The sequence below is a fragment of the Tursiops truncatus genome, chromosome 17 (genome assembly GCF_011762595.2).
Source record: "Tursiops truncatus isolate mTurTru1 chromosome 17, mTurTru1.mat.Y, whole genome shotgun sequence".
Taxonomy (NCBI): domain Eukaryota; kingdom Metazoa; phylum Chordata; class Mammalia; order Artiodactyla; family Delphinidae; genus Tursiops; species Tursiops truncatus.
In genome coordinates this window covers 53,598,228-53,611,042 of record NC_047050.1, presented here as the reverse complement: position 1 = coordinate 53,611,042, position 12,815 = coordinate 53,598,228, and the positions used below count along the sequence as shown (strand labels likewise).

The 12,815-nt window shown below is 35.5% G+C and overlaps 1 protein-coding gene across 3 annotated transcripts in view; it reads left to right on the top strand.

Moving 5' to 3' along the window:
• The window catches only part of CSMD3 (CUB and Sushi multiple domains 3), a 1,081,491-nt gene that overhangs the window by 630,651 nt on the left and 438,025 nt on the right, over positions 1 to 12,815 (top strand). For all 3 annotated transcript variants that reach the window (XM_033843074.1, XM_019931944.2, XM_019931943.2), the window contains one exon: positions 11,794 to 11,976. In XM_033843074.1, coding sequence (XP_033698965.1) covers positions 11,794 to 11,976 — 183 coding nt within the window. The remainder of the gene's footprint in view (positions 1 to 11,793; positions 11,977 to 12,815) is intronic.

The following is a 12,815-nucleotide window of genomic DNA, read 5'->3' as shown; positions in this document are numbered from 1 at the left end:
TATTTTATTCTCAACTCACTGCAGGAGAGCCTTCCCAAGTGCTCTGCTTAAGTTTCATCTGACCTCCCACCCTCATTTATTTCAGTACCTCTTCTCCAGTTTCTGATTTCTTTGCCTCCACAGCAGGGAGAAACAGCAGAACCAGGTTGGTACTCCATGGGTGCCAGCCTCTTACCCTGGGAATGGATACTCATTCTGTTCTTTCCAAATTTAGTTGTGAATGATGCACAGTATTTAGGTGACTCCCACCGGAGGCAACATTTGTTAAAGAAATCTCACCCCCACTTTATATTCCAAGAAACAAAATATCATAAGATAATAAAATCCAGAATCAGTAGGATGCTAACTAAGTTCTTCTGGTGTTGCATTGAGTTTTCAATGGTAAGTTGTATTCTATCAGTCAGGAACAATGCAGGTAACAAATGGCACTTTCATACTGGCCATGTGTGGGCAGATCTTAAGGAAACCAACAAGGGGCTATGCAGTATCCATGGCTGGTGACAGTGGGGAGCCATTATCACTTTCGTAGAGCTCAGAGGATTGCTGTATGGAAAGGACAGCCTGACATAAGCGTGCCTTTCAGTAAAAAAGAACACAGCCATTCCATGTTGATCCGGCAGAGAAGAAGATGGGGGAAAATACCTCTACTGCACTCTCCTCCCAGCCTTCTCATCTTCTCTCCTGCCAGTGTGGTCTGTTTCCGGACCACTGGTTACACAAACAGAAAGTCGAGTAGTATAGGAGCCTGTCTGTTATGGGTCGATGTGGTTCAGCCTTTACTCCCAACCTCGGGTCACAAAACTCTGGGCAGTAGAGGGTAAAGAATTGTTCTTGAGGGGTAAACAAAATATCTAGCACAAATTTCCTGCAATTATAAGACAACTATAAAATTTAAATCATTCAAAAGACATAGCTGGAATGTGTTACTCTATGATTTTCTGTATATATAGTTCTCTATGAGAATTTGTGATCGCCTATATCGTTTACTAATAGAACCACATACTTTTGTATGCTAATTTTTATTACCTTCTTTCTTTCTTGATATTTTCCACAACGATTCTTGACCATCGGGCTCTGAGAGAAGGTATAGTGCATAAGTACTCATATTCTGGAACCACCATCTGCGTTCAAATTCCAGGTCTGCCGTTTAAAATTGTGTCACTCTAGGCAAGTTACTTATCTCTTTGGGGTGCATAGGGTTGTGTCAAGGTTAAATGTAACAAGTGCTTAGACCTTTGCCTGACACATAAATCATATATGAATATTTGTCATCACTGTGTGTATAGACACTTGAAATGTGAAGTGGAATAAAAACTCATGGGAAGAGACAAATGAGTGAATAAATTATTATAGTAAAATGTATGGACCAATGTAAGTATTCCTAAGGCCTATAGAATCCCAAAGAAGAAGTAAGTGACTACAGTTACAAGCTTAGGGCAGTCTTTATGGAAGAGGTATAGTGTGACCTTGAGAGACGTATAGGAATTTCCCCAGGTGTTACAAACTGGCTGTCTTCTGTCCCAGCTGAGATGTCATGCCTTAGGTCATGTAGGTGTGAAAGGGAACAGCGAGTGTCTTGACATGCCAGACACTTTGGAGGCTAGTAGGAAAATGGTGGCAGACTGGGTAGGAAAAACAGGAAAGGCTTAGATCATAAAGGTCTTCCATAGTAAGGAATTTGAAGAGATCTGAATAGTTTTAAAATCACGCTGATACCATAAAGGTGAGATTGGTGTGTTGAAGCATTCAAGACAAAAACCTCTCTTAAAATTAATGTTTCTGTCTTTTCTGCTCCAATACTGGAATCAAGTTCATATGTTTCTTTCCTGCATTATTCCAGTGCCTGGCTCACAGTATTCTCTCCGTCCTTTCTCTCAAGCAACATTGAACAATGGAAAAGAGTGTGGTCATTGGCGTCAAGTAGATGTTGAATAGAAACTCAATTGAGCTATTTCTACATATTTGACTTTGGTTAGCCTCTCAGAACCTCATTTTTTCACCTATGGAATAAATAGTGCCTTGCTCTCAGTGTTGCAATAAGAGATACATGAGTAAACAGAGTTATAGTATTTAGCAAACCTCCTGTCAAATAATAGTCTCTCAATAATGGCAGCTAATAATCTTATCGTTCTGAGACCTTTAGATAGCCTAGTCCCTTACCTTGTTTACTAATTGTTTGCCAGTTTTAGTTCACTTATCTTAGTTTTGGTTCTCTAGGAAACAAAGGCTGAGGAGAAGCTTATGGACTAATGAGGAGTGCAATTCCAAAATAGCAAAAGAGTAAATTAGAAAATCAACATTGATATAGCACTACCAAAAAATTCACAGACCTCATTCAAATTTCACTACCCCAAAATGTCTCTTTTTCCTTTCTTGTCAGGATTCAACCCATGAAGTTTCAGTGCATTTACTTGTTGTGTCTCTTTCATTTCCTTCAATCTGAATGAGTTCCTCATTTTTTCCCTGTCTGTCATGACCCTGATAGCTTTAAAGAATACAGGCCTTTCATTCTGGAATATGTCCCTTAATCTGAGTCCATCCAATCTTTCCTCATATCCAGACTTCAACTATGCATTCTTTTTTTTTTTTAATATTTATTTATTTATCTGGCTGCATCAGGGTCTTAGTTGCGGCATGCAGGATCCTCCCACATGGTGCAAAGTCTTCTCTCTAGTTGTGGCACGTGGGCTTAGTTGCCTCACAGCATGTGGGGTCTTAGTTCCCTGACCAGGGATCGAACCCACGTCCCCTGCATTGGAAGGCAGATTCTTTACCACAGGACCACCAGGGAAGTACCCTCAGCCATGCATTCTTGACAGAAATGATGCTCCTTGTTTTAGTGCATTGCATCAGGAGGCAATGTCACTATAATTCACACTGGTTATGTGATCCTTGATCACCTAGTAAAATTAGTGCCTTCTGGGATTTTTCATGGTAACATGACCAGTTTCACCTTTTGGATTCTCTTCACCAGAATCCAAAATCGCTGTGAGGCTGTCAAATGTTGATTTTTTATTTTTAATAATTCCACATTTTTTTAACTGTCATTCTACATGGAGACAGAGTGTTCTCTTCCATTTATTTACCCATTTATTTATATCAGATGGATTTATGCATTTGAATTTTATTCAATTAGTTGTAATCCATCATTATCGTTGTTTTGATGATTAAGCTGCCCTAGAATGGCTAGTGTAGCTCCTTCAGGCTGACCTCTGTCTTTTCGATGTGTCCCCATCATTCTTTAAGCACTTTTCTTGACAGAACAAGTGTTCCAGTTTTGTCTTGTACTTTTCCTTGACCAACCCTGGAAGCAGACTTCCTGGTTCCCTTTAGTGAAGAATGGGATTTGGACACCAAAATGTGGGCACTCATGTACTTGTTGCTATGAGTACTTATTGCTTTTAGTACTCAGTGGATGAGGCTAGAAAATATATGTGCATTATGTGTGACATAATACACACAGTCATCTCTATCTATGTATATCTATATTTTAAACATTAATTAACACCAATTTCTCCAATTTTAGTTCAACCCCTCAGAATTTTGTAGCCTTCCCTTTTTCCACATCCCCTTTTTGATAGTGAGAAGTCTAGTTACCCTTATCCTCAATACATTTATGATTTGCACAGTTCCATAATATATACTTAATCTTACAACCTTACTGGCTGCTTCCTTGGCCTTGTTTCTACTTGTTTGGCCTCTAGCCACACTGTCACTTACTTGACCTCACTACCTCCTCAACTCCTGATACCACCATCACTGCCTCTGCTATAGGCTGAATATTTGGTCCCCCTAAAATTCACACTTTGAAACCTAATCCCCAATGTGATGATATTTGGAGGTAGGGCCTTTGGGAGGTGACTAAGTGATGAGAGTGGAGCCTGATAAATGGAATTAGTACCCCAGGAGCTCCCTTGCCCCTTGTCTACCATGTGAGAACACAGTAAAAAGACATATGTCTGTGAACCAGGAAATCGGCCCTCTCCAGATAGCAAATCTGCTGACACCTTAATGTTGGACTTCCCAACTTTCAGAACTGTGAGAAACAAATTTCTGTTGTTTACAAACCACTCAGTCTATGGTATTCTCTTATAGTATCTTAAATGGACTCAGACAGCCTCCTAACCCCAACCAAGCCACCCCACCTAAAGAAAGGAAAGGGAAAAGACTTTGTATCTTTTCTGATACTGCTCTTCTCCTTCCACCTGGGATACCTTTCCTTCCTTACTCTTCCCCAGTTCACACAGTGAAATAACTCTAAGATAGTTCAAGGGTCACCTCTTCTGTGAAACCTTTACCAATTTGCCAACCACCGATTCAAGGGGACTTTGCTGTACCTCCTTTGTGCCCTCATTTAAGGCATAGGCTACATCTTATTTGTCTTTATATCCCTAGTGGCTAGTATTATTTTTGAAACATATTAGAAACTAAATAAATGTTTCATAAGTGGGTAATTAATGAATGGAAATTTCTTTGCAATAATTTGGTGATTAAGACTTTAGCTTCAGAAAGACCCTAAACTCTACTATTCATAAGTTTTGTGAAATTAGGCAAGTTAACATCTTGTCTGTTTTGGCTGTTATAACAAAAATACTATAGACTGGGTGGCTTATAAACAACAAACATTACAGTCTGGAAACTAGGAAGTCCATGATCAAGGTGCTGGCAGATTCAGTGTTTGGTGAGAGCCTATTTCCTGGTTCACAGATGGCTGTCCTCTCCCTATGTCCTCACATGGCAGGATAGGAAAGGAGCCTTTTGAAGTCCTCTTTTATAAGGGCAGAGATGCCATTCATGAGGGCTCCACCCTCATGACTTAATCACCTCCCAAAGACTACCTCCAAATATCATCACATCAGGGATTATGTTTCACCATATGAATTTTGGGGGGACACAAATATTCAGCCTATAGCATTAATAAACTTCTCTGACCTTTATTTTTCTTGTTAGTAAATGGAGATGACAATAGTTCCATCATATGGCTGTTATGAGGATTAAATTATATAACGAATGTGTTTAAAAAATATTTTCACAATGTCAATACAATTCCAATGTTCAACAAATGATAGCAGCTATTATTAATAATTGATTTTTGTACAAAACTCTATTATAATACTGATATGTTGCATATGAATTATTTGTTCAGATATTAGTCTTGCCTCCTGGATAGAAAAAAAATTTCAAAGGCAATGATATACAGTAGGTATGTGTTTATTTTCGTTACTGCCTATTGTCTTTCAGTCTAAGAGAGTATTGCAGCTTCAAAATTACACCTTCATTTGAAAATATATTCTTAATTTAAAGAATTTTGTATTAAAGGAGAAAAGAAAAATATAAGGTTTCAAAATAGTATAATAGAGTAAGCACTTATTCTCAGTGCTAACCCAAAGATGATAGAAAACATATTAAAAAGAAATACACTGATGCTGAAGAATAGGAAGAGAACATTTCATTTATTATAAGGCCATAGGGGATCTCTGAGATAAATAAATATAAATAAACATATATATATATATGGAATATAGAGGTAAGCTGAGAATTTCATAAACCAATGCCTCCATTGGCTGCTGTTGCTGTAGCTTCTGCCAAGGAAGCCATTGTTCATCAGGGCCAGAAGCCACCACGGAAGAGGCCACTGGCAATCCTGAGAAACTGTAGTAATTGCTACAGAGGAAAATATTTCAGCTACAGAGCCAAATGCCCAGAAATGGAATCAGAGTCAAATGCAGTTATCAAGAGGGGTCTTCATCCCAACTCAGGATGAAGACCATAAAAGTGGACTGCACCACAGATCAACAGAGGAGATAACTTATACCTAGAAGTATGACATGATTCTGACATTAGAAGAAATAAGCCTGAAGTTTACAGAAGCAAGCAAATAAAAACATTTATTTGACAGCTGGTTCAAAACCAACTAATTTGTTCCTCCCCCAAATAAATTCCTCCTGCACTTTTCATCGTAAGTTTGACAACCATTATGATTCACCAAATATATTTTCAAATATGCTGCTTCAGAAGAAACTTTAGTCTGCTGCTCTTGAAGCAAACTTCTGCCTGTACCCAAGGAAACAGTAAAAAGAAAAAAAAAAATTGTACTAGATATCCTCACAAAAATAAAGGGGGGAATTGTATCCATAAACAAATAATAGGAGGTTATGAAATAATAAAAAGTAATAAATCATTAAATATTCAAGAAATGATAACATAATTTTTCAGTATATAGGTTGAATTAGAATTAGATAAAAGTACACAGTGAATTAATAAATTTGAATTTATAATATATATACATATTTTACATATATAATACTTCTAGAATGCAGAATAGAGAATTTTTTAAATGAAAATTTGAAAGATCGAGCAACATGAAGGCTAAATCTGAAAGCTCTGATGTTTAATGTGAAAGAGTTCCAGAGAGATGAGTGTGTATACAAAATAATATTTTAAAAGAAATAATGGTAACAATTTCTTAGAACTGAAAAAAAAGAAGTTACAGGTTATTTGAGAGCAGAAATCTATCAAGTACCAAGTTAAAAAAAAAAAATTTAAGAACCAGTACCTAGGTAGATGATAGTGACATTTAAAAACAGCAAGTCTAAAAAAGAATCCTAACAACTATGGGAAGGGAAGAGAGGGAGCAGGGAACAGGTTAATTACAAAGAGAATTAAAATCAGTTTGTTATATTTTTTTATCAGGAATACTGGATGGATAAAAGACCAGGGAAAAATATCTTCAAAATGCTGAGGGAAAATAATTTTGAATTAAAATTCTATACCTTACCGATTATCACTCAATATTGAGGGCAAAAGAAAGACATTTCAGTTGAAGAATAACCTAGTCTTTCAATAACAGAAACAATTTCAGTAAGGTATAAGAGGAATAAAATTTTCTGAGCCTAACAACAATGTCATGCCACCATCACCTAGCACTTTAGCCCTGCTATTCCCTGCGCATCATCCCACCCCCCACCAGAGCATCCATCACCTTCTAAAATAACACTTTTTATTTATTATTATTTGTGAACTTCCAATGGAATATACACCACCGAAGAGCAGGAATTATTGTCTGTTTATTCATTGATCTAGTCCACATAGTACCTAGAAGAGAATCTGGCCCATCATGGGTTCTCAAATAAATATTTGCTAAATAAATTGAACGACACAATGCAGTTTGAACTATGTAATGAGCTTGATTCAGCTACCAGGAAATGTGGCAAAATTCATACTCTGTTTGGAACTTGAACAAAGTTCTTTTTTTTTAATTTTTGAATTTTATTTTATTTATTTTTTTATACAGCAGGTTCTTATTAGTTATCCATTTTATACATATTAGTGTATATATGTCAATGCCAATCTCCCAATTCATCACACCACCTCCGCTGCTTTCCCCCCGTGGTGTCCATATGTTTGTTCTCTACATCTGTGTCTCAATTTCTGCCCTGCAAACTGGTTCATCTGTACCATTGTTCTATGTTCCACATATATGCGTTAATATACGATATTTGTTTTTCTCTTTCTGACTTATGTCACACTGTATGACAGTCTCTAGATTCATCCACGTCTCTACAAATGAGACAACTTCGTTCCTTTTTATGGCTGAGTGATATTCCATTTTATATATGTACCACATCTTCTTTATCCATTAGTCTGTCTATGGGCATTTAGGTTGCTTCCATGACCTGACTATTGTAAAGAGTGCTGCAGTGAACATTGGGGTGCATGTGTCTTTTTGAATTATGGTTTTCTCTGGGTATATGCCCAGGAGTGGGATTGCTGGGTCATATTATATTTCTATTTTTAGTCTTTTAAGGAACTTCCATACTGCTCTCCATAGTGGCTGTATCAATTTACATTCCCACCAACAGTGCAAGAGGGTTCCCTTTTCTCCACACCCTCTCCAGCATTTGTTGTTTGTAGATTTTCTGATGATGGCCATTCTAACCGGTGTGAGGTGATACCTTATGTAGTTTTGATTTGCATTTCTCTAATAATTAGTGATGTTGAGCAGCTTTTCATGTGCATCTTGGCCATCTGTATGTCTTCTTTGGAGAAATGTCTATTTAGGTCTTCTGCCCATTTTTGGATTGGGTTGTTTGTTTTTTAATATTGAGCTGCATGAGCTGTTTGTATATTTTGGAGATTAATCCTTTGTCCATTGATTCGTTTGCAAATATTTTCTCCCATTCTGAGGGTTGTCTTTTTGGCTTGTTTGTAGTGTCCTTTATAGCTGTTAGCAGTTGCCTTATGCATTGAGGTGCTCCTATGTTGGGTGCATATATATTTATAATTGTTACATCTTCTTCTTGGATGGATTTCCATTTCCATGGAATATATTTTTCCATCCCCTCACTTTCGGTCTATATGTGTCCCAGGTCTGAAGTGGGTCTCTTGAAGACAGCATATATATGGCTCTTGTTTTTGTATCCATTCAGCGAGCCCCTGTCTTTTAGTTGGAGCATTTAATCCATTCACATTTAAGGTAATTATCGATATGCATGTTCCTATTACCATTTTCTTAATTGTTTTGGGTTTGTGTTTGTAGGTCCTTTTCTTCTCTTGTGTTCCCCACTTAGAGGAGTTCCTTTAGCATTTGTTGTAGAGCTGGTTTGGTGGTGCTCAATTCTCTTAGGTTTTGCTTCTCTGTAAAGCTTTTGATTTCTCCATCAAATCTGAGTGAGATTCTTGCCAGGTAGAGTAATCTTGGTTGTAGGTTCTTCCGTTTCATCACTTTAAATATGTCATGCCACTCCCTTCTGGCTTGTAGAGTTTCTGCTGAGACATCAGCTGTTAACCTTATGGGAGTTCCCTTGTATGTTGTCATTTTTCCCTTGCTGCTTTCAATAATTTTTCTTTAATTTTTGTCAATTTGATTACTATGTGTCTCAGCATGTTTCTCCTTGGGTTTATCTTGTATGGGACTCTCTTTGCTTCCTGGACTTGGGTGGCTATTTCCTTTCCCATGTTAGGGAAGTTTTCGAGTATAATCTCTTCAAATATTTTCTCGGGTCCTTTCTCTTTCTCTTCTCCTTCTGGGACCCCTATAATGCAAATGTTGTTATCTTTAATGTTGTCCCAGAGGTCTCTTAGGCTGTCTTCATTTCTTTTCATTCTTTTTTCTTTATTCTGTTCCAGAGCAGTGAATTCCACCATTCTGTCTTCCAGGTCACTTATCCGTTCTTTGTCTCAGTTATTCTGTTATTGATTCCTTCTAGTGTATTTTTCATTTCATTTATTGTATTGTTCATCTCTGTTTGTTTGTTCTTTAATTCTTCCAGATCTTTGTTAAACATTTCTTGCATCATCTCGATCTTTGCCTCCATTCTTTTTCCAAGGTTCTGGATCATCTTCAGTATCATTATTCTGATTTCTTTTTCTGTAAGGTTTCCTGTCTCCACTTCATTTAGTTGTTTTCCTGGGGTTTTATCTTGTTCCTTCATCTGGTACATAGCCCTGTGCCTTTTCATCTTGTCTGTCTTTCTGTGAATGTGGTTTTTGTTCCACAGGCTGCAGGACTGTAGTTCTTCTTGCTTCTGCTGTCTGTCCTCTGGTGGATGAGGCTATCTCAGAGACTTGTACAAGTTTCTAACACAGTTCTTTTAGAAATTATCAGAGAGGGTAGAAAAAATTAACTAAGGTCATATAATTTCAATTTAACAAATATAATAGCAAATTGAATTGAATATATTTTATTGATTTATCCTCTGTGAGGCTGGATATACTTATACTGAATATTAAAGCAATAACATTAGAAATCAGCAACAAAATGATAGCCTAGACCCATATATTTAAAAACACCTTGAAATTATTTATGAGTTAAGGAGGAAATCAAAATGGAAATTACAGACTATTTAGAAGTGAACAAAAAAAGCTCTAAATATCAAAACAGTACTCTGAAGAAAATTTATAGACTAAAAAACATTTTTTTAAGGAAACAAGAAAGACTGAAAATAAACTAATATAAAAACAAACCCTAAGACTTCAGCTCAAGAAGGTGGAGAAAGAATAGCAAAATAATGCAAAAGAAAGTTGAAGGTGGAATCCAAAAAGATAAAAATGAAAGATGTTTAAATAAAATCAAAACAATGGAATTGATTAGCAAAATGTGGTTCTTTGAGTAGACTAGTAAATTTGACAATGTTTTTTAAGTATGAGGCAAAGAAAACTGGAAGACTCATCACAAATAAATAGCATTGGGAGTGAGAAAGTTTATGACATCTTTGTAAAGAGATATTTAAATATTTTGTAACACAATTCTATTACTACTAAACTAACTGGAAAATTGCACTTCTCTAACATATATATATAAGTTGCTAATATTTCCTCCCCCCCAGAAAAATAACTTTAATAGTAAAATAACCCTGGAAGATATTGAAATGGTAGTCAGATACCTATCTCAAAGTTATACCAGGCTCAGTCAGCATTTTTGGCAAATTGTTACACTCAAGGATCCAATTTTCCTCTTATGCAAACTAGTCTAAAAGACTAGTGAATGTTGGAAAATTGCTAACCTCTTCCCCTGATATTAAGTCTGTATAGGAACAGCAAAAGAAAAATGATAGACCAATGTCACTATGACACAGATAAAAACAAATATCAAATCAAATGAAGTGTATTAAAGAAATCATTATAACTATGTTTTCTGCTAAGGATACAAGGACATTCAAAAATATCTCCAAAATTATTGTTTGGTTCAAAAAACAGCAAGTTATAGAATATATTGACAGTATAGTACAAGTTACTATATATATAAAAAGCAATACTACCTAGATTTTGTGAAGAGAATTTTTACGTTTACAAAAATACAGATGTTTATATTACATAGTACCTATATATGTGTATTATTATAAAAGCATGCATAAAGAACTGTAAAGATACACAACAAATTGATGCTAGTAGATTACAGAAGAACCCGGAATGTGTGATTGTTGGAGTGTCAAGAGAGACCATAACTTTATCTCAACGTTTTATTTTTTAAATTTAAATTAATTTTTTTTTTTGCTGTTGTTTGAAGATTACTGTATTAATGTGATTTCATGTAACTTAAAAACCAAAACAATTACCACAATAATCTGCAACTGACATTCCTAGATTCACAAGGAAGATCCCAGATATTTGGAGTTTCCTTGAGCACATGTCGAAAGGGTGTTTTAATGTGCTCTTGAGAGATTTTTTTTTTCAACCTCCTTCAATTTAATTCATCCATAAAACATTTGTTGAGGAACATATATGGGTAATTTGGAATGAAAAATTGATTCCTGACATGAGTAGCTTTTTGGGGAGTCTAATTGGGGAAGTAATTCAACCAACAGGTACTAGGGAGAGTGGCAGATCCTGTGTGGAGGGTATTCACTGATTGTTTTAGGAGCACATAGGCAGAGAATATCACCTTGTGTCCTGGTTTCAATCCAAAGATTTCCTGTATCATGTACAGATTACAAAAATAAGAAAAGTTTTTGAGATTTGGGGAAAATACATATGTATATTTATGTGTGTATGTATGTAGTACAAACAGATAATCTGAATCTTTTTCGTAATTGTTCTGTTAAGAACAACTGCATTAGCTCCAACAACCTGTTTCCCTATCTACAAAATGAGAGAAATGCACTAATTGTTCCCTAAAGATCATTTCCTCAAATCATGTCCATAACAGTAGTAAGAGAAAATTAAGATTGGAGAACATTTTCCTCTTTTGCTCTGAAATATCTTGGCTATAGAGAGTGTACATCTCTTAAATTTGCTGTATGGATATCATATGCCTGAAAGCCTTGAAATCTGACATATCATTTATTTTTACAGAAATTGAAAAAGAAAGTTGTGGTGATCCTGGTACACCCTTATATGGAATTAGAGAAGGTGATGGATTTTCTAATCGTGATGTTTTAAGGTTCGAATGCCAGTTTGGATTTGAATTAATTGGAGAGAAATCCATTGTTTGTCAAGAGAATAACCAATGGTCTGCAAACATACCCATCTGCATCTGTGAGTACCAAATGCTTTGCTTCCAGATAGCATATGCTACCCTGTCCTTGCATATAATTGCTTTTGTAATTAATTGCAAAGAACTGGAACTGTGTAATTATTTTTGAATGAGTAGCACTTTTCAACACTATCTTTAACAAGTGTGCTTATGCCAAATTATAAATTTCATTGCAGATTTAAATAAAGTTAGCACAGTTCACTTGGTAATGGCAAAGTATAGTTTACATATGTCCTCATAACACTTTATTGGTGGCATTTTATACTTTATAGATAGAATACTTCTTATGGAAATTATACATCTGAGCTAATTCTATTAGGCTCATTTATTTTAACAAGGTAGTATATGCTTATTTGCAATCAGAAACACTTAAAATATTTAAAGCTTATATTCTATGTATAATGCATTAACTTATTTTTTCTTGTAGATGCTCACACTAATGCCTGCTTAAGTGCCATTTATTTATATTGCACAGAATAAAATTCATTAATGTTTGTGATATGCTTGGATTAAAATAATGTGTTTCTTCAAATACTTTAAAGCGTTCCAATTTAGCTGCAACAAAAATATAATTTGTTTTATCTATGGATGCACTTTTAGGTTAAATTAAATACTATCTTCATTACCAACAAATACAGCTTACCAGGTGTGAATGCAATGTTGAAAATTTTGCATTTAGTTTTGTTACAAATGATAACATATAAGCTCATAATCATGAAAGTAAAAAATAATTTTCTTGTTTTAAAATATGACTTTTCATCTGTATCGAACTTATAATGATCATGCTTTTCATTTGTGAAATCCTTTATTCCCTACAAAGGCATTAGCACAAACTTTACTT